The sequence below is a fragment of the Crocuta crocuta genome, unplaced genomic scaffold, assembly GCF_008692635.1.
Source record: "Crocuta crocuta isolate KB4526 unplaced genomic scaffold, BGI_CrCroc_1.0 scaffold30, whole genome shotgun sequence".
Classification (NCBI taxonomy): domain Eukaryota; kingdom Metazoa; phylum Chordata; class Mammalia; order Carnivora; family Hyaenidae; genus Crocuta; species Crocuta crocuta.
Genome location: NW_027528345.1, coordinates 12,914,027 through 12,936,824, shown reverse-complemented (window position 1 = coordinate 12,936,824; position 22,798 = coordinate 12,914,027). Strand labels below are relative to the sequence as shown.

Sequence of the window (22,798 nt, the reverse complement as noted above, 5' to 3'; positions counted from 1 at the left end):
ATCCAGCACGGGGCCTGAATTCACAACTCCAAGATCCAGTTGTACCCTCAGACAAAGCCAGCCAGATATCTCCAAGTGATACAATTTTAATATGTGTAACTGTGCGAAGGGCCCATTAGCTTCCCTTTTATAGGGTAATACTGGGGGTCAGAAAGAGTAACTCATTTAAGCCATACAGCTAATAATACTTTGTGGACCAAAGGATGAAATCTGTATTATCAAAGCAACTTTATGCTCCTTCCACTAGAGTACACAGTATCCTTTTCTTCTTCATCTGATAATTTCCATTTATCTTTACCAACTCAACAAATAATTTGACCACCTATATTTCTGATATTGTGGTAAGGCCAGGAATATGACAGTTGGATAGTATTTAGTTCCTGCCTGCAAGGAGCCCAATTTAGCAGAGGATCAGAATAAAAAAGACTATAGTATGCTAAGCTGTACAGAACAGATTTATCCACATGGAAGTTCTCAGACTGGGGCTATGTTTGGGGAAACCTATGAAAGGTTCCAAGTGGTGACTCCTGAAAGTCTAGAAAACTGAGCAAACACCTAATGGTAGATGTCCAAGGGATGGGAGAGAGCACTAAAGAGGCAAACTGGAGGCAGGATAGTGAAGACCCTTGTATGTCAGAGGAACAGACAAAGGGCTATCTTTCAGGCCATGGAGAGACTGGGAAAGCTTTTAAAAGAATGATCTAAATGGGGCGCCTGGGTGGCTTCAGTCAGTTGAGCGTCTGACTTTGACTCAGATCATGATCTCCCAGTTTTTGAGTTTGAGCCCTGCACTGGGCTCTCTGCTGTCGGTACAGAGCCCACCTCAGATCCTCTGTCCCAGCCTCTCTCTGACCCCCCACCTGCTTGCACTATAAAACAAAACAAAACAAAACAAAACATAAAAAGAGTAATCTAATTAGCTCTTGTTCCAGAAAAACAATTTGGGCCAGTGTGAAGAATGGAATGAGACAGGGAAATCTGTTAGTAATGTGAGCATAGCAATGAAGTATGAACAAAGCTGGAGATAAGGGGGCAGATCTTGGAGGGAGCGGTGGACAAGATCACCAGAAAAAAGATCAGGTATGCAGTTATGGAGGGAGGCAAGAAGGGCATGAGGAAGGAAAAGGTCAGGAGTCAACGAGATTCAAAGCCCATTATCAAGCCTCTACTTTTCTCACTAGTGAAGTGGAGATGATAATCGTACCTACACTAGATAGAATTCTTAAGACTGCATACCTGTAAAAGTACTTAGCTCACTGTTGGTGCAGAGTAAATGCTCATAGACTGTTGGCCATTTATTAACACTTCGTGAAAGGCCAGATTTGTAACAACAGTACATTTTACATAAATGTTATTAACATTAACATTAGGGGCATAATTTTAGGGGCACTTACATCTTACCACTGATTTAGTATCAGTTACTGTGATATAAAGGCACTGAAATCACCAACACTTGGTTTTTAACCCCACAGTGCCAATCACTCGCAGTCTCCTAACTGCGTGGCAAACATTTTCCTTTTCTCCTTTGTAGAGTCAACACATTTTAACTGAAAAATCTATATGCTAAGGCAACTTAGAAGAATTAGACTTTGCTTTATTTCCATTCTGTCATCCTTGTCCAATGCTCTTCTACTATCCTCTGCTGCATCTTTCACAATGTGTAAATTCTATCCTGTTTCAAAACCCACTTAAGGGGTTTGAGACATAACTGATAATTTTCCAATCAGTTTCTCCAGTGGTCTGCCCTACTAAGTAAGAGAAAATGATTACCTCTATCATCACGCCTATAATCATCCCGAGAGTAATCATCTCTGGAGCTCCATGACCGATCATCTCGTCTGTCATATCTGTCTTCATAGCGGTCCCCGCCTCCTCTGTAGTCATCATCCCTACGGTACCCGCTACCAAAAGCTCTTCTGCCACTCCCTATCCTGGAATCATAACCTGTAAATATATCCCAAATTAAGATCATCACACTTGAGGAAATAAAGGCAAGCAAGGGGTTCTCAAAAGAAAGAGATTTAATGCAGCTGTTTTCTAATGACCTCTATCATAGTCTCTGCTGCCTCGGTCATCATAGCGATCCCGGCCCCCGTATCGATCCATATCTCGGCGTGGGCCATCACGATACCCATCCCGATACCCATCCCGGTATCGGTCTGAATCGTAACGATCTCGATACTCTAGAGAGAAAACAGACAAGGCAATGTCATTCTCTTTTCTTTGACACCATTAATAAGAGCTTGAAAGACCATGAGGGCAACTTGGTTTCATGAGTTCACAGTCACTATGTCTGTTTTTATAAAAATTAATCACTTTAAATGCAAAGTGGAAAAATGTGTACTGAATTAAGTTTTATTGGTATTTGACTTAAAAAAATTTGATTCAATAAATGCTAACAATTTGAGAATTAAGGAAGAGTAAACTCTCTAAGTGGCCCATAATGAATTTCCAGGATTAAAAACAAAATACGGTAGAAAAAAAGATATTGTTGGAATCTATAGTTTTGATTGGTTCTAAAGAACCAAAGACCACTTAAAAAGTTTAGCATGGGAAAATACACAAGCTCTAATCTGGGAAGCAAACAAAATGAGAAAAATGTGACATAGGACAGTAATTGGCTATTACTTAAGTAACAGAAAATAAAATTAACAGGACATTTTCCACCACCAAAATGGCGAAGATGAAAGTAAGAGATACCTCTGGTACTGGCCAAGTTGGGGGGAGTAAGTTCATTCCCACACTGCTGAGGAGTCTAGAACTGCACAACTACTCTGAAACTGGTTTCAGAACTATGCATTAAAAGCTTTAAAATCACTTGTATCCTGTGGGGCAACAATTCAAATTCTAGGAATTTATCCTGAAAAAATATGGAACATTATAGAAACATGTACAAGAAGATTCACAGGAATGTTGTTTATAATGTTAAAAAATTGTTGAGTGCACAAGCTATGGGTTAAGTGAGGGACCATCTATAAAAAGCAACCACTAAAAATGGAGTAAGAGATATATTTACTATGACACTTGAAAACTGTATTTTACACTCATGCATGAATCAGTATCAGAGATGCCTAAATTCCAGAAATTTGTATCTAAAAATGCTGCAGAGCTCAGGTGGCAAACTACATGATATGAGGCATTTATAAAAGGAGGTAGAGGCTACTTAGCTTTGGCTAACTTGCTACATCTTCCAATTTTCTGAGAAAGCTGAGAACCCCAATTTTCATACGAAAAACCGTACTTTCCAAACATGAACCAAACAATTACAACAAACTTAAAAACATTTTGAGTTTAATAATTTATGCAGAGGTCAAATGAGAATTGTATTTTTATGACCTCTTCCTTGTAAACCACGATTTTGGAAACCTCATTTTGTCCACATTCCCTGATAAATTCCCAAGTTAAAGGATATGCTAATGTTGGTAAGACAATTATAGACAGGAGAGAATCTAAAATAGAATTCAAAAACCAAAAAATCAACTAGTGTTTATTTTGAAGTATGTATTTGATTTCTAGAGACAGGCACTGTATACTTAATTTTAGATGTTATTAAAGCGGGAATAAGCTTGTACTCACTACAACAGTTGGCTGGGAAATACACAAATGTTTGTTGAGATTTCACAGTAATATTTAGCACCACTGTACCCTTCCCTGTATCCTTTATGGGCCCAGAGCGTGGCACAGGTGGCTCTGACAACTTACCAGAGCTGACACTGGGGCCATAACCTAGTCTTACAAACTTGGCAGCACATTCACTCTCTCTTGTTATCCATCCTGCTTGCTCTAAATTCAAGGTTTCAAGTGAGGAAATAATCATGCCCCTGGATTCAAAAGAGGACCCTTGGTTTCCCTGCGTTTTTCTTTCAAGACCTATTTTGTTCTGTTAACAGAACTTCCTGCAGAAAGGCTGACGCACAGTACCTCAGGTAGTTCTCCCCATGGCTTTGTCTGGTCACACAGACTTGACTGAAAAGTCAGATATAAACTCGACTCCTTCTTCCTATTCCTACATCATTAGGTTAAGGAGAAATTCTTCAAATAGGAATTCTACTACTTACTGCTCCCTTCATTTTATTTGGTAGAGCTCACATGATGCCTTAGAGAATTAAAATGCATGTGAACTGAAGTTGTTCTGTTTCTTTTTACTTATAAAATATTTCCAACACACAAGAAATTACAAAAGCAATCATAACAGACTCCTGTTATACCTGTAGTTAGGTTTAACGGATGCCAATAGTTTACCATATTTACTTGTTTTAAATTTCATAGCAGTATGTTACAAATGTAGCTAAAAGATTCCTTCTACCTTCCCCCAGTCATGAAGGTAGTTCCGTTACCATGCATACATTTTTGTAATTTATGCATGAACACTAGAGGATAGTTTTTTTTTTTTAATGCTTGATTTTTTTCTGAAAGAGAGAGAGAGAGACAGAGAGAGAGAGACCGTGTGAGCAGAGGAGGGTCAGAGAGAGGGAGACACAGAATCTGAAGCAGGCTCCAGGCTCTGAGCTGTCAGCACAGAGCCCGACGCAGGGCTCGAACCCACGAACAACCGTGAGATCATGACCTGAGCCGAAGTCAAGACGCTTAACTGACTGAGCCACCCAGGTGCCCCTAGAGGATAGTTTTCAAATGTTTACACCCCCCACTCAATATTACAGATTTAAAATTTTATCCCTATCATTACACATGTATTATACTATATGGACAAACCACTATTTCATCATTTCTTCACTGAATTAGTGTTCTTTCTTCATATATTTCAATAAAGTTGCCTAATTTTCTCCATAAAGGTTTGCATATTTTTTTGTTAGATTTAGGTAGTGTGTGTAAAAGTTGTAATTCACCCCAACTCTTAATTACCCACAACATTCTATTTCTCTTCTCCTTACTCTAAATTATAGTTTATTTATTTATTTGCACACTGCTTTTCTCCCCCAGTATAAACAATGTCCAAGAGGATAAAATTTTTGAATTTCTTTTATTTTGAGAGAGCACCAATAGGTGAGGGGCAGAAAGGAGAGACAGAATCCGAAGCAGTCTCCATGCCATCTGCACAGAGCCTGATGTGGGGCTTGAATTCATGAACCATGAGATCATGACTGTAGCTGAGATTAAGAGTTGGGACGCTTAACCAGCTAAGGCACCCAAAGGCGCCCCCTTGTCTGTTTTGTTCACTGCTATATCCTGGGCTTTGAACACTATCTGGCACATGGTAGACATTTAGTGTTTTTGAAGTGAATGAATTCTGTTATTTAAAAAAGTATCTTAAAAAATTCCATTTTGACTGCTGGCTGCTAGTAATACAACCAATTTTTGTGTAATGCTCTTGCCCCAGCAATCTTTTTTTTCCCTTTTTTAAGGTTTATTTATTTTTGAGAGACAGAGCATGAGTGGGGGAGGGGCAGAGAGAGAGGGAGACACAGAATCGGAAGCAGGCTCCAGGCTCTGAGCTGTCAGCACAGAGCCTGATGCAGGGCTCAAACCCACAAGCCGTGAGATCATGACCTGAGCTGAAGTCGGAAGCTTAACCGACTGAGCCACGCAGGTGCCCCACGCCCCAGCAATCTTGCTGACTCTAAGATTTCTTGGGTTTCTTTATAAACAGTTATTTCCTAAAGAGAGAGAAATTTCCCGCCTAATCTTTGGCAAGGTTTAAAAACAAAAAAATTTTTTTTAATGTTCATTTTTAATGTTTATTTTTGAGGGAGAAAGTGGGAGCGTGGGGGGGGGTGGAGGGACGGAGAGGGAGAGGGAGGGAGAGAGAAAGAGAGAGTGTGAGAGTGAGAGTGAGAGAGCGCGCGTGCGAGCATGCACAAGAGACACCCAGAATCTGAAGCAGGCTCCAGGCTCTGAGCTGTCAGCACAGAGCCCAACTTGGGGCTTGAACTCCTAATCTATGAGATCATGACCTGAGCTGAATTTGGGTGCTCAAAAGACTGGGCCACCCAGGCACCCCCCACAAGGTTTATTTTTCTTTTTTTTTTTTAAATTGTAACCATATCAAAATCTTTTTCTGCATCTATCAATTCTTTTGGAGATCACATTTTTTTCTGTATCTACTACTCCCTCCCTCCCTGCTAATATGATTATTTACATTGATACATTTGTCCTATTACAAAACAGTCCTCAGAACACAGAAGAAACTCACTGAATTAAAAAGGAACTTACTGTCTCCAAAGCTATCATCGCCTCTCCTAGGCGGGTAGTCATCGAAGCTGTCTGTGGCAGGGCGCGCCCTCCAGTCTGTATCTGTTTTGTCAGAATCCCGATTTCTATCTCGGCCAAAAGAACGATCATCCCTGTCTACAGAGATGTAAAATAAAAACTACAAGTTAGCACACAAAACCTTTTACATGATTGTATTTCTTACCCGCACAGAGTCTTCCCCCAACATACTGCATTTCATATCACAAAGTTGCCTGACTCAGATGGTGCTCCATCATAAGTGCACTCTTCGACTTAACTGAGTAATTCATTTCCTCACTGTAAGCATTAAACCTCATTCAGGTCTCATTGTGTACAGGCCAGAAGCCCCTGAAATACATACGAATCAGGCCCTTGTGCTGCTAGGTACACTTATTTATTACATATTTAACGTTCCTCTAGATCAATCAGGGTCTTTCCATCAACACTACTATTATTTTGGGGTGAGTAATTTTTTGCTGTGTCCTATGCATTCTAGGATCAATCCCTGGATTCTACTCATTAGGAGTCAGCAGGACTCCCCAGTTCTGACAGTTCGAGAGGTCTCCACACATCGACAGATGTCCCCTTGGGCAAAATCATCCTTAAGTGAGAACGAACGCTCCAGATTCAGGCAGGCCTACTGCTCTATCTCTATTAAAATGTTCTGGTAAAAGGTACCTCTGCTTTGTCATCCTAGGACCAAAACAAAACAGGGAGATTTCTATCAGTTTTCTTACCTTTATCTTGTGCTTGATCAGCAACGTCCACTCGAATTCTCCTGTTACCTAGAGACTGAGAGCATAGGACCACATTAACCAACCTTTTGCCCCATTATGCACAAATCCCATGAGTGACTTGAACGTCTGGGCATAGCAGAAGCACTGGGGGAAGGAAGATAAAGGAAAAACACTGTAATCTAGCCAACACTCCAATTTGTTGGCCAAAGAATCCTTTATAAAGACTTGAAAACCGAAATAATCCCTTAGAATTAACAAATTTAAGTTGGGCTTATATCAATGTCATATCAATTACATATTTTTATAAAGCTATATATACTTTATAAAATGAGCCTTTTAACTATTAAAGGCAACTTATCAAACTTAATAAATTGAAAAGAATTCCCAGATAACTAGCTAAATAAAAGGCATATTTGGGTCCAGAGCAACTATTCAGGCGGACATTTATAGAGCCCCTACTATGCAATAGCAACAGTACATAAAGCATTGTCTCTATTATCTCAAGTTCTTTCACTCAATATTACCTTTGGATAAATCAGTTCCTCCAGGATACCCTCTGACTTCCCTTTCCCACATCATTATTTATACACTTTGAACCCAATTAATTCTACTGCTGATTTTTCCTCATTTCACAGTAGAATCTACAGTTGAAGAAGGATAACAGTGAATTTTGGTTAAAAACACCCAGAATTATATTAAATACTACTATGATGCAATCTCTAGAAACAAAGTAAACTCCTAAGTCTGGACCATGACAGTATTTTATATAATATGTTATTCATCAAACTTCAGATAATTAAATTGTACGGTATTCCTTCCCTCATCCAAACCTAGAAGTTATAAATAATGTTAATAAAACCTAAAAATGATCTGAAAAGAAAAAACTTTGGAACAAATAAGCTTTTCAGATATTTAACTCATACAGACGATCATGGCTGTAACTCAGTTATGACACAGGAAAAATATTTGAGAGGCGTTGATATGAACTGTGTTAAATGGTAGGGTTTGGACCATAGAATTATGGCCCGAATCTGCTATCTGACAAACTGCCTTCTCAAGAAGTGAGGGTTTTCTCATATTAAAATGGAAAAAAGAGCCCCTTTCCTTCCCAGATTTGATTTCTAGTCACTAGAAGGAAAAAAAAAAAGCAGGTTCTAGACTAGAAACTTCCATTACTAAGAGGTAACTGTTAGTTTAAGAATCACTACATGGCACCAATCACTCAAATGACTGTAATTACAGTTAGGTTTCATCCCCATACCCCCCTCATGTATTAGCAGCTGAATCTCCTCTACTACACTGCTGGTGTGTCTGGGTAGGAAAACATCTATGGGCAATGTTAAAAAGCACAAGAACTGAGTGTTAACGGTCATTCTCCTTTAAGAGACTCCTAGGAACATATATTACAAATGACATTCCACTGAGAAATGTTTCCAAACTCTTTAAACCCATAAAAAAAAATCATTAACTTTCCTGAAAATCAGTAATGCCTTTTAACACTAAACTGATAAGCATGCTTTGATCTGGTCAGATTATTTTGAAAAAGCAAAGCTATGAGAACTGAGACAAAGTTCCAAATCAACGAATGAGTAACTTCTATTAGACCTGGTGTGGCGGGGGTGGGGGTGGGGGGCACGGCTGGGTGGCTCAGCTGGTTGAATGTCGACTTTGCCTCAGGTCATGTTTTCACTGTTTGTGAGCTCCAGCAGCCCCCAGTCGGGCTCTGTGCTGACAGCTCAGAGCCTGGAGCCTGCTTTGGATTCTGTCTCCCTCTCTCTGTTCTTCTCCCACTTGTGCTCCTTCTCTCTCAAAAAAGACTCCGTGTGGTGGGTTTCTTCCATAATTTCCCACATTAAGTACCTCCCTGAATGATTGGGACCTGCGGAGTTTGCTCAAGTTAAGTGTGACTTGCTAGATGTTGAGTGTTAAGTGTCACATGGTGTTTTTCTTTGTAGACACTATGACAGTCTTTGCAACAGTGACCCAAGCAAAAATACATTGATAAGCATAGGATTGGTTAGCTCCCACCCCTCAAACTTCCCACCTTATTTTCTTTACCTCTTCGTTGAGGCTCAGGGCACTGAGCAAAGAATCCAGGTCCTCAAACTCAGCGTAACCAAAACCTTTCAACCTCTCTGGATTGCTGGGTTCACGTGGTAAACGCACTGCACTGATCTGAAACAGTAAAGAAACAGATTTCCAATTAAATATTCTCGTTCATTTCTCCCTCCAACCCCCCTGCATATGCAATGAATTTCTCTGAAGAATTCCCAAGAAAGAACCTGGCTGTTTCCAGGAGGAAAACTGGTACAAAGGGATAGGATAAAGACTTCACTATATGCCATCAAACCTTTTCAATTTGAACCATATGCTTTTAACCCTTAAAAACAAACAAACAAACAAACAAAACAAACAAAACCCTAACGAGTTCAGAGTAGTCCCTGTATCCCCGACTTCTGTTTCATTCTTCAGGTCTAGTTTTTAGCTGTTTTTCAATAAAGAACTGCCCATTCCACAATCAGTTTATTTTAGTCATCTCTTTATGCCTACCTTTTTAACAAAAAGTTTTCTAGGCAGTCTATTCTTTGAAGACTTAATCATCTGGGAAATGTTACTGTCTTTGTATACTACCCATCCTTGGCTGAGTCAAACACTGGATTATAAACTCCCACCAGGCTTACTTCCTCTGTTGAATTTTGAGATGGCAAACTATTATAATTTTACTCTTGACATACAGGAAAAATTTTCACTAACTTGGTTTTATTTTGAGGTCACCTTTTGTTTTCTAATTAGAAGTTTGCAGGATTCCTTGTTTTAAAGTTCCATAAAACTGCCTGGCATGAATTTTTATTTATTGATTATTTACAACAGGGTATGTACTCTTCATTTCCAATTTTAGAAGCATTTTCAAATACTTCTAACTATTTTCTGCCCATCTTTTTGATGGCTTCCACATATTTTCTCACCCTTTAACTTATTTCTTAAGTATTTTGAATGTATTCAAGCTACATTCTTCTAGATCATGGATATGATACTTTACTCTGGCTCCTGAGATACACATTTTGTTAAATTCTCTTTTAAATTCTAGTTTAACTCAACTCTTGAAATAGCAGTAAAAGGAACAAAATATGAAAGAGAGAAGTACCTCCAGATCAATTCTAAATTCTAAAGCATTCACAGTGAAAAGCCTAAATGGGCCAGAGGTTATTATTCAGCATTCTACAGAAGAGGCCAAGAAAGTAAAATCAAAAACAGGTCAGCTTTCTAGCTGTACTACATATTTATACAGAGAAGAGGATTTATAGGTAGCAGTCAAAAAACAATCACATTGTGGGGAGCCTGGCTGGTTCAATTCATAGAGTATACAACTCTTGATCTCAGGGTTGTGAGTTCGAGCCCCACATTNTCTCTCTCCTAGAAATAAATAAAACATTAAAAAAAAAAAAAAAAGTAAAAATAAACTCTTAAAAGAAAAAAAAAATCACATCAGAAAAAGTACCCATTGACGTTTGTGGTCCACTACAGAAAAGATGATCTAGGAAGGGAGTCAAAAAACAAAGTAAGAAGAGAGTAGACTGCTCCCAGAACAGAGCCCAATGGGGGGGCCTGAACCCACAAACTGTGAGATCATGACCTGAGGCCCCCAAAAGTAAACCGTACCCTCCGTGTGGGGTTTGAACTCACAACCTTGAGATCAAGAGTTGCATGCTCTCACTGAGCCAGCCAAGTACCCTAAGTCCCAAGTATTTTTATTTTTTTAAAGTATATTTATTTTGAGAGAAAGCAAATAGGGAAGGTGCAGAGACAGAAGGAGAGAGAATCTCAAGCAGGCTCTGCGCTGTTAGCATGGAGCCCAATGTGGGCTTTAAACTCACGAACTGTGAGATCATGACCTGAATCGTAAACCGAGTCGGATGCTTAACTGACTGAGCCACTCAGGTGCCCCAATCCTTAAGTATTTTTATTTATTTTATTAAACAAAAAAATTTTTTAATGTTTTACTTATTTCTGAGAGAGACAGTGTGACCAGGGGAGGGTCAGAGAGAAGAGGAGACACAGAATCCAAAATAGGATCCAGGCTCTGGGCTAGCTGTCAGCACAGAGCCCGATGTGGGGCTCAAACCCATGCATCGTGAGATCATGACCTGAGCTGAAGTCGGACGCCCAACTGACTGAGCCACCCAGGCGACCCTCTTAAGAATTTTTAAATCTAAGTTTGAAAAAAGAACTCAGCACCTCTATACTCACTTTCCCATCTTTTTGGAATCTTTTAGATCAGCACTGCAAATATTCTGTCTTAAGCCTTTTAAGAATGCCTATAATCACTGTGAATTCCACTATATGTGGCACCAAACTCACAGAACCCTTAATAATTTTAGCACACTATCATTAACATAAATTACATATTTCTGACTTTGGCTCAGGTCATGATCTCACAGTTCATGGGTTCGAGTCCCACGTCAGGCTCTGTGCTGACAGCTCAGAGCCTGGGGCCTGCTTCGGATTCTGTGTCTCCCTCTCTCTGCCCCTCCCCCACTCATGCCGTCTCTCAAAACTGAAAAAACATTCAAAATAATTTAAAAAAATTAAAAAATATAAACTACATATCTTCTCAGTTGTAAGTATTCCTACCAAACATCGAAAAGTGACTCTGAGGGGTGCCTGGCTGGCTCAGTAGAGTATGCGACTCTTGATCCTTGGGTTGTGAGTTTAAGCCCCACATTGGGTGGAAAGATTACTTAATAACTGAGTATATCAGTTTTTAAAAAAGTAATCTATACGCCCAATGCGGAGCTTCAATTCATGACCCAAAAACAGATTCCCATGCTCCACTGACTGAGCCAGCCAGGTGCTCCTGGGTATATCACCTTTAAGATTCTTAATGAGAAGAGGTATAGGTTCCTGAGAGATTCTGTATCAATAAGATGAGATTATGACTGGTATGGGATGAGAGTATTTTCAGCCAAAGGGTCTAAACACCACTTAATCAATTATATACCCATTTCTTCCAAGTCTAGACATAACCTCAGAATCTTTCTCAGCTTAGAAATTCAGACATGATCACTGACAGTTTGCTACTCTCCACATTTAGTTAACTGCCTTAAACCTTTACACTTACATTTAATCCTCTAAAGAATTCCTTAATGGAATCTTCTGTCACATCATAGGGCAGGTTCCCTAGAAAAGCAGTATAGGGTGGCGATTTTGGAAGACGGCTCCGGTCGATATTGGGTTCCCGAGCAGCCCGTGGAGCAGTGGGCAGGATGGAACGGTCAATTGGAGGTGCCCTATACACGTCGTCATCATTACTGTGCCAAGTAGTTGAAACTAGGATAGAAAAGTGGATGTTTAAGAAATCAGAGCAAACTTCCCTCACTGCTGCTGGAGAGTAAGAAGATCCATGCTAAGTACTGAGTATTAAATAGTTTCTTTAATATCTGGAAAGATTAAATAGTTTATTGAATATCTGGAAAGAAACAGATAAAAAAGCACTTAAACGAGGGCATTTTACAAAGACAAAATGCTTCTGAAATGTCAGTATCGGATTAGCAATGCAAAAAACTCAGTACTCACTGTTTCTTGGTTGGTTTCTAAGTATTTCAAGACCTTTCAAGACCCAGGCTTTTGTTAACAGAATCATGGTAACTCTTATTCCTTATGAAGCAAAGTATCACCTATTTCTGGAATGTTACTGTGTGCCAGGTATTTTATATTCATTATATCCCATCTTATCTTTTAAACAACCCTGTGAAGTTGTTTCCATTCTACAGAAAAGGAAAACTCAGATTTCAGATTCAATAACGTGTCCAAGATTACAAAGATGGCAGAGTAGTAGATGGTAATCCTAGTACAGACAGGACTCAAACCAAGGTCCCTCTCATTCCAAATGTATTTAAACATTGCTGACAACTCTCAGATTCCTAACTTTTTGGGTGGACAAATTGTTTTCCTTATGGTTCATCTCCTTCAAACAAACAGCACCTCAATTCCATCCCATTCCTCAGACTTTTATCCATGCCTTCATAAAAATAGTTCCTAGATAAATTTATTCCTTAACTCTGAGCATAAACAGCTTATGCAATATACTATAATATCAGGATATCATAGAATTTTAGTAATCTAGTCCATAACTTTTCAAATGACAATGAAGCTTAAAAGCCTTGAGAAAAAGTCTGTTAACAAGAGCCAGAACTAGTACTAAGCTTTCTTGAATCACAATTTCAGTACCTAATCATGAACTCTTATAGCCTAAACCTAAAATTGTATGAAACACACAAATATATAAGGTTCTACAAAATGATTATAAAGTCTTTTCAGATTATATATGTGAACCATTATTATGGAATGGGTTTGCCTTAGAAGAGAATGAAAATCCCAAGCACAATGGAAAATTAAAAAAAAAAAAAAAATTACCATCTCCTTCCAGGTCGTCTGTTTCATCAGCCCAGCTGACTGGTTTGGGGACATAAGTGCTTCCTCCCCCAGTCCCTCCATCCTCAGCCAGAAAGTCTGTTAGGGAGATAGTTTTCCCCTTCTTATTCTTCTTTTTTGCTGTTTTAAAAAAGGCAAAAGATTATTTATCATTACTTGGTTATTTAAAAGAGTTGTACAACATGCTGTTAAAAGAAAGTAACAAAGGGGTGCCTGGGTGGCTTAGTTGGTTAAGTGTCCAACTTTGGCTCAGGTCATGATCTCGCAGTTCATGAGTTCAAGCCCTGCATAGGGCTCTGTGCTGACAGCTCAGAGCCTGGAGCCTGTTCTACCCCTCCCCCGCTTGCACTCTGTCTCTCAAAAATAATTAAAAAAAAAAAGAAGAAATATTTTCAACATTAAGACTGGGGTGGGGGCAACCTTTTATTTTCTACTATATTCACTCATATATCATTTGAAAATTTCAGTTTAGTAACTATCTGTGCTTAAGACAGGTGATTACATTCGTAGCTCCTGGTATACAAAGAACTAAAACAAGACTCCTATCCCTATTAACATACTCTGTATGACATTTATGAGAATTGTGTGATACTTGTAAAATAACCACATGAAGTAGGAATCATTACTATCAATTTACAAAAAAGAAAACTACATCTCAAAGAGGTTACATGACTATCCTACAGTTACAGAGATGTTAGATAGCAGAGCTAGAATTAAACTCAGGGTTTTAGATACCAAATCTAGGGCTCTTCCCACAGGTGTCCAGCCTCTAAGAAGCCTGTTAGTAGTTCTACTGTGCGTGTGTGGGGTTTTTTTGGGGAGGGGGAGGGAGAGGGTGTATCATAACTACGGTCAAGTGTTGTATGGTTAAGACTATACAAAGCTGGATAGCCCTGCCCTCTAGGAAGAAAAAATTCTCTCCTTCCCTAGTCTAACACCACATATGAAGATAAGATAGGGTACTAAAGGTAAAACATAAGAAACCCCTAAACCCAACACATTTGACTGTTTTTGTGTATTTATGAAATCTGTAGGAATTTCCAAATGGCTGTTTAGTGGACTGACCTTGGCTCTTTAACTATCTAGATCTCAGAATCTCTTCTGAGATGGCACCAATCAATAGCTAATGCAGAAGAGCCGAAGGGACTAAATAAACTTCTAAGACTGGCTCCAGAGAGTAACCCCTACATGATAAGAAAAAAAGCAAGCAGCTTTGTTGTAACAAAGATCAGTTTCATGGCTTATAATCATGAGTTCCTCCTCCATGTTCCAATTCTCATCTAATTTTCAGTCCAAGAAGACTAAGAATATGAAACATGATGCAACCAATTTGTTTAACTGAAGGCTGCTCTCTCTCACAGCACCTTTTTTTTTTTTTTTTTTAAATGTTTTATTTATTTCTAGGAGAGAGAGAGAGAGCGTGAACAGGGGAGGGTCAGAGAGAGAGGAAGTCACAGACTGAAACAGGCTCCAGGCTCTGAGCTGGCAGTCAGCACAGAGCCCGATGCGGGGCTCGAACCCACGAACCGCGAGATCATGACCTAAGAGAAAGTCGGACGCTTAACCGACTAAGCCACCCAGGTGCCCCTCTCACACAGCACCTTTCTTTAAAATCCAACTCTCAGGAAATAAAGATGACCTGTTTGCTATGAACAGCCTTCTGGATGGACACATTAAGAAGGGTCCTATAGCATTGATATTGCCCCAGCTTTATGCAGAAGGCCCAGGAGAAATTTTAGTAAGCAAATTTGAACAAAACATAAGGCATGCCTCTGAAAATGCTTATTTTCGTCTTTTCCATTTCCTCTAATTCAAAACAGTGTTGGGGACTAATACGATGCTAGCTAGAGATCCTTACCCTCATGGGGCTTAACCTGGTTATCATCAACTAATACCAATTATTAATCTCTCTGATCACTAGGAAATAAAAATAGAACTGGTGGTCAGTCCATACAATGAGGTGAAGTCCAACATAAATAATTTGATTAAAGCATCCCTGTCCCCTTTGTTCTATATGTATATCTAATACCAAAAACAGCAGAATCTGGAATTAACCTGTCCTTTGATCTGATTTTGGCTTTTACCAACTTTCTGGATCATAATTTCTCAACTTTTACCCCTTGACTTTTTTAAACCCACGACTCTTGGGGCGCCTGGGTGGCTCAGTTGGTTGAGCACCCAACTTCGGCTCAGGTCGATCTCACGGTTGTTCGTGGGTTCGAGCCCCGCGTCGGGCTCTGTACTGACAGCCAGCTGAGAGCCTAGAGCCTGTTTCAGATTCTGTGTCTCCCTCTCTCTCTGACCCTCCCCTGCTCACGTTGTCTCTCTCTCTCTGAAATAAATAAAACATTAAATATAAACAGATTTAAAGGAACTGGCTCCTAAGTAAAATCAGTCAACTACAGTGAGTGCCAATGTTTGTTCCACTATTTTACTCCAGTAACTGAGAAATGATGTTATCTAAATAAATCCTCCATGCCCTCTGCTCCTCCAGTATCTAGGCCTACTACTTGTTTAGGATTTCAACACCATTCTCTGTATAAGTAAACCACTGTTTAATGTTCTAGGTTTATCAGTCCCCTGCCACATGATCAAACTGGTCCAACTCTTAATTTCCTTTAAATCTGATGTGAACTGGGTTAAAAAGTTAAACCAACCACCTCAAGAACAATGAAGTGTCCCAATTATTTAAGGCCAAACCTACATGGACTAAGGGAAAAAAACACACGCATCTCAGAAATTTTATTAAATCCTCCCTGCTGACTTAATTACTGCTACAATTTACTGAAAAAGCATCAGGTACTTTGTATACTCATACAGATTAAATAAAAGAGCTTAAAAGAAAGCATTTTCAAAAACAAAGTCAGCCAAGTCCTTAAACAAGAAACCAAACATCTGTGTCCTTGATAAACAGGGTTTCTTATAATAGATACAAAAATAAATACAACTAGGGATGCCTGGGTGCCTTAGTTGGTCAAGCCATCCAACTTCTGATTTTGGCTCAGGTCTCGATCTCAGGGCTGTGAGTTCAAGCTCCATGCTGGACGTGGAGACTACTTAATAAATAATACAACTGACCAACTCAACTCTTATTTAGAGTTTCTCAATTTCTACACCACTGACGTTCTAGGCTAGGAATTCTTTTTTTTTTTTTTTTTAAATGTTTTTATTTATTTCTAGGAGAGAGAGAGAGACAGCGTGAGCAGGGGAGGGTCAGAGAGAGAGGGAGTCACAGACCGAAACAGGCTCCAGGCTCTGAGCTGGCAGTCAGCACAGAGCCCGACGCGGGGCCCGAACCCATGAACTGCGAGATCATGACCCAAGCGAAAGTCGGACGCTCAACCGACTAAGCCACCCAGGCGCCCCTAGGCTAGGAATTCTTTAACACCATCTCCAGCCTCTCTTCATTAGATGCCAGTACCAAAACCCCCACCCTGCTGTGACAACCAATGCCTTGACACTGTCAAATGAACCCTGCGTGGGTGAGACAAAATTGAGAACCACTGGTTTAAGTGGGTTTTACATCAGTAAATAAAAGGACAAACAAAAGGGAATGAATGTCTGCCCCTTATAAAAAATAGGATTCCTTCAGTTTTCTCAGAATGTTTTCCTATCACTTCATTCTTTTAGTAATAAAAGTACCAACTTACAGATACTGAAGTGACAAAATTACTGATTAGCTGCTAGATCTTTATTTCAAAAGAGGATGCCTTAAAGCACTATAAGCAATAAAGCTTATTTGTTGTACAATGCAGCCCTACTTCTGCAACTTTAACTCTTATTTCTTATTTAGGAAGGAGAATTCAGAATGCTCTTAACATTCAGATGAGGCTCTGTCAAAACTTAAGTTTCTTAATTTTAGATCTTGCCAGACTAAGTCCCACTTTTTTGTAGGGTTACCAATTCTTTTCAATGTTAGTAAAAGAACAGCTAGGAAACCAGAAAGTGTCATAAAAACCTATACACGATCATGGCAGCATTATTCATAATATGCAAAACCTGGAAATAACCCAAATTCACATCAAACAATGAATGGTTAAGTAAAATGTAGATGTCTGTACAATAGATTTTGCAATAAAAAAGAATGTGTACTCAAACATCCACCAATATGGATGAACGCTAGAAATATGCTAAATGAAAGAAGTTAGTAACAAAAGTCCATATATTATATGATTTAACTTATATGAAATGTTCAAAATAGGTAAATACCAAGAAACAGATGGTGGGGAAAATGACTTTAACATGCAAGGCATTTCTTTCTGGGAAGTCAATCTTGCCAAACCCTCCAAAAGGAAAAATCAATTAATGACTAACATGCTTCCTGAAAGAAACAATACCGTGCAAATGCAATCAGATCACCTGTACCAGTGCCTAGAACTAGACTAACCCTGCTGCTGTTTAGAGCCCATCCATGACAAGAGGTTTCATACAATGCAGTATCATGAGGTCGAGTGGCCTCACCTTGACTGCACTATAGTTGAGCATAATAGAGAATAAAAACCAAGTCAGAACTAATAAACTCCTCCACCTCGACCACCACCAGTTCAGTTACATGACTCAACTTCTTTGGACACAATCTGAGCAAAATGCCCTATCACCTTTCCACACTCAATTTGGTCATTTACGCAAAAAATTCACCTTAACCACTACACAAAACACCTTAGAACTTTTCTGTAAGTGAAGGGCTATAAAAATTCAAATTGACTTTGGTGTGGGCACTTGTAAATGTACTTACACGTAAGTAAAAATATGCACTTGGTTTTTTAAAAATAATACTCTGAAGTTAATTCTTTCCTCCACCATCATGAATAGTGAATGAATTCTAGGATGCTTTGAAACTAATACAAAGTGGTAGAGTATTCTATCAAGCCATACATATATGGTACGCAAATTATACCTTAAACCTGTTTCAAAGTGTGTATATACAGATTTTAAAAATGCCATGACTTAGAAACACTATGTCTTATTCTGACACTACTTCCTGTATTTGTCCTTGAATTTTCCTGAGTTTTAATCTTGACCTTCTTAATCTGCGTATCCTACTCCCAGAGTAACAAACGTATGGTAGATGATGGGATTTGAAAATAGGTAATACAGGTGGTCCTCACTTTTCAAAATTTTGCATCATGTCATTTTACTTTTATGATTTACATCGTTACCCTATCCCATCGTTTTTCCTAACCAAAAGAAATCCAAAGAGGATCTTTGTTCTTAATAACAACAATGCAGCAAAGGGGCACCTGGGTGGCTCAGTTGGTTGTTTTGACTTCGGCTTGGGTCATAATCTCAGTTACTGAGTTTTGAGACCCAGCCCTCCATTAGGCTCTGTGCTGACAACTCAGAGCCTGGAATGCTCTGTGCCCCTCCCCCACTAACGTGTGCACTCTCTCTCAACAATAAACTTAAAAAAAAATGAAAAACCAAACCTGTTTATTAAAAAAGAAAAAAAGTGAAAATAGCATTCAGGGTGTTTTGCAGCGAGGCACTATAGAGACAGCACACTTCCTACCGAGAGTGGCACATCCAAGCTTGTTCCCCAGAACTATACGCAGCATCAAGCCACTATAACTTTGAATTGTGTCTGTAAGCATCTGTGCTTTACCTTGATTTAATTTGTTAGCAAGATGTGTCCTAGGTATCAGTAAAACTTGTGATTATTTTTTGGATTTGGGAGTGCTCAAAAAAAACAAAAACAAAAACAAAAAAACCCAACACTTCACTATAAACTAATGGTTAATTGCTTCTTTGCTTTATGCCACTTCAGCTTACAAAATGCTCTACTTTTGGGGTGTCTGGCTCTTGATTTCAGTTCAGGTCATGATCTCAGGGTCACAGGATGGAGCCCAGCCTCCTTGAGATTCTCTTTCCCTCTGCCCCTTCCCCACACTGTCTCAAATAAAAAATTAAAACAAAACCCAAAATGCTCTACTTTTGGCTAGCAGGGGAAACCTGTATGTGAACAGCATATACTGAAACTATTTTGAATTATAAGGACCAGCACTGTATGAAAAAAAACTACTAGACACCATCGTCTTCTCATGAAAATGATCAAACAAGATGCCACACAAGGAATTTTCAAAAAGTGTTAGGTAAATTAAAGGTCTTCTGTGCATACAACCACAAATTTCCAATTTGAAAGCATTTGTCTCAAAAAATGTTAACCTGTATCAAACACATTTGATTCCCTGTAAGGAGAGCAGTTCAACAGCCTGCTCTGGGGCACTTTCTCTTCTTGAAAGTCAATAATGGTTCAACTGGCTACTGGTATTGCAGCAAAGAATTTTTCAGTCTCATTTACAAGAGGCCTGTGAACTTTCATCATGGATTTTTTTCTTTCTTCTTTTTTTAAATGTTTATTTTTGAGAGAGAGACAGAGTGCGAACGGGGTGAAGGGCAGGAAAAGAGAGACACAGAACCCAGGCAGGCTCTGAGCTGTCAGCACAGAGCCTGATGAGGGGCTGGAACTCATGAGCTGTGAGATCATGACCTGAAGTGAAGTTGGACGCTTCAACCGAGACACCCAGGCACCCCAAGAATAGTCTCATTAACACAGCCATATCTGGGAATATCAATGACTCGAAAAAATCAGTGAGACTGGAAAAGTTTCAAAGTGGGAAAAGAAGTGTGACAAATCCCAAAGTCCTTAAGGGTAGACTGTCAGATGTAACCTTGTCCTCTCAGATACCAGTATAGTGTCCCTTTACAAATACAAAGCTAAGATTTATGGAACCAAATTAAAGACAGGAGATGAGGGCTTCAAAGGGGGTAGAGTAAATGTGGAAGAACGGGAAAAGGGGACATCACCAAGTAAATCTCTTTAATCAGACCAGATTTCACTCAATTCTGTAACATGAAGGGCAGACACGCTAATGTGTTCCAACTCTAAAAATGATACCAGTTATGGTGAAAGGGAATATAAGGTTTTCACTAAATTATGACGCTGAACTGCCAAGATGGAAAACCCAGGCCAAGTACTCTAATTTAGATGTTTTTGGGTAGATCCCCAAAATGTGATGACATGGAAGCCAACCTTGTTATTTCCAGGTTGATAGTGGAGAAGAGTCAGGAGGTTCAAAGATTTCAACCTTGCTCTGCTACCTGCAGCCATGTGACCTTGAAAAATAATTTCACTTTTCTCGGCTGGGAGACACCACCATCTGCCTATATTATCTCACAGATGATCAAACTAGACAACATAACACAAAAGTGCCTGGTCAACTGTCAAGAGCTGTATCAATAAAAGGCATTATGTTCCAGTGCACCTCAATTCCCTTAACATTTTCCAAAAACATACATAATTCTTAGCCTCCTATGTAACAGAGGAGAAATTCTTGGTGAGAAAGGAGTGTCCAGAGATAGCAGGGGTTTGAGCAATGCTTCAAAGAATCAATGATCAAGCGGGAGAAATAAACTAACCTCCCCCAAACTAAAATGAATGCTGAAAATGCTCCACACCGCACTGCCAGGTCAATGTTAAATGTCAGGGAGACTTGTAGGACACTGGTATCCCCTACTCCAAACTCGTCTAAAAAAGAAACTTGCTCTATCCACTAGTTATTTTTAAAGTACTCCCCAGGAGTTGTGCAGGTATCTTTTAAAAAAAAAAAAAAAAGCTGATGCCATTGCATTTGAACCAGATGCTTTCAATCTCTTCCCAGAGAGCAGATTTCCCTCTCTATCTTAGATCACTTCATACAAATACAACTCAATGNGTTGGTAAGTAATTAAAAAAAAAAAAAAAAAAAGCTCAACTCGTCTACTGTCGGCGCTATCAAAATAAGCCAAAATGGAAGCTGTCAAGGGATCTAACCTTGCTCACCATTTTATCCATCCCCAACACCTAGAATTTTGTCTAGCTTATAGTCTGCGGTCAGTAAATACTATTGGTTAAGGAAAAAAGCCTGGAGAAAATCTAGGTCTCGCTCTTTGCTTTCTCTCCTCCAACACGTGGGCGCGCCACACTGGGTTCCCCACCCCCACCGAACTCCATTAGGTTCAGCCTCGAAGCCTAACAAATTTACCCTGAAAAGAATACACGGGCTGGGCCACACTCTGAAAAGGGAACTGCAGAGAGTGGAAGGACATGAAGGAAAGCGACACACGCACGTAAAACCTTCCCATCTGGGCTCTCACTCGTGCTTCTAAGGCGCGCCCGGTCGCTGCTACCCTCGTCTCTCTCACCGCGCACGCGCGTCGTCGCCTTCCCCCGCCCCTCCACCGACTCGCGCTCGTGTTCTAACTGCCCCCCCTCCTTATTCCCCTGCCCCCACTCCCGTCCACAACGGCCTCGCGCCTAGGAGACGTAGTCTAGTGTGCACCCGTCCGCGCGCCAACCGCCTCCTTCCTTCCTCCACGCGGACACTGTGCTTCACGTCTATGAGAAGGCCTCACGCCTCCCACAGATCTTTCTGCGCCTCATCACTCCAACTCAAGCCAGAGTCCACCATTACTCCCCGCTCCAACCCTTGCGCTGACGGGGTGAAAAGGGTGTGAGGGGGGAGGGGAAGGACACGTTCCCCTCCCCCCAAACATCCCGAGGCGATAACCTAACATGGCCAAGCCGCCAGCCTGCCGCAGCCCCAGAGTCCGAAGGAAAGCGGTGCCGCCCGCTCCCCGACTCCAGCGAATCGGTGGATCACGCTCGGAGAGTAGCTAATGAGCCTGGTCCTTGGCCGCGCTCGGCCGCTCACTCACCTGAGGCCGCCATGTTGGGAGAGGGAGAGAGAACGCAAAGGACCCGGATGAGGCAATCACGTGATTATAGCGGGAGCGTCGGGCTGGGAGACGCGAAACTGGGAGGGGGCGGGGAAGTGAAGAGGGAGAGAGGAGGCGGGGTGGTGCTGCTCTAGGTTCGTAAAGCAGCGCGACGAGGTGGTGCGACGTCCGACGGGCAGACCTGCGCGACATGTGGCCAAAGCGGGGAGGGGGGAGGGTGCCTGGGCTGTCGCGAAACCCCTCTCGCTTTACGTAGGACTACGCGCGGACGAGGGGGCGGGTCTCAAGATGGGCCGACTTCCTGCGAGTCCGGTAAGCGGAAGGGGCGGGGCGGGGTGTCCTGGTTCTAGTTGTCTGGGACCGAATGGAGGCGGGCTGGAACCCGGAATGGGAGTGCCACAATTGACTTTATGAAAGGGAAGATTCTAAGTTTGTTTTCTTTTTATTTTCACCTGTGAAGACATATGTGGTTAATTTAATGAGCTTTAAAGAAATAACTTTCTGGTTAAAGCTAAACAAGTCCAATGTCTTGCATAAGGATGGTTTTAATTGGGCATTTAGAAGAAATAATTACAAATATCGAACGCTTAATTACCACAGATTTTTACCTCATGTAGGCTTTCATTTTATGGAATAGGTTTAGTCAAATCCAGGCCCTTATGATTTCCCTGTGCTATCGCTGCTCTCTCTAGTTAATGCTACATTTTATTACATATTATTTCTAT

The 22,798-nt window shown here is 40.4% G+C and overlaps 1 protein-coding gene across 2 annotated transcripts in view; it reads right to left on the bottom strand.

Annotated features, from left to right (window-relative positions):
• EIF4B (eukaryotic translation initiation factor 4B) overlaps window positions 1-22,228 on the bottom strand; it is a 29,760-nt gene extending 7,532 nt beyond the window's left edge. Inside the window, exons 1-8 of one of the 2 annotated variants that reach the window (XM_077753457.1) lie at window positions 22,053-22,228; window positions 13,341-13,478; window positions 12,046-12,254; window positions 8,985-9,101; window positions 6,927-6,981; window positions 6,172-6,306; window positions 2,046-2,183; window positions 1,771-1,944 (exon numbers count right to left, since the gene is read on the bottom strand). In XM_077753457.1, the coding sequence (XP_077609583.1) occupies window positions 1,771-1,944; window positions 2,046-2,183; window positions 6,172-6,306; window positions 6,927-6,981; window positions 8,985-9,101; window positions 12,046-12,254; window positions 13,341-13,478; window positions 22,053-22,065 (979 nt within the window). In that variant the 5' untranslated portion in view covers window positions 22,066-22,228. The remainder of the gene's footprint in view (window positions 1-1,770; window positions 1,945-2,045; window positions 2,184-6,171; window positions 6,307-6,926; window positions 6,982-8,984; window positions 9,102-12,045; window positions 12,255-13,340; window positions 13,479-22,052) is intronic. The other variant, XM_077753458.1, reaches the window with a different exon arrangement.
• Between the last annotated feature and the right edge of the window lie 570 nt (window positions 22,229-22,798).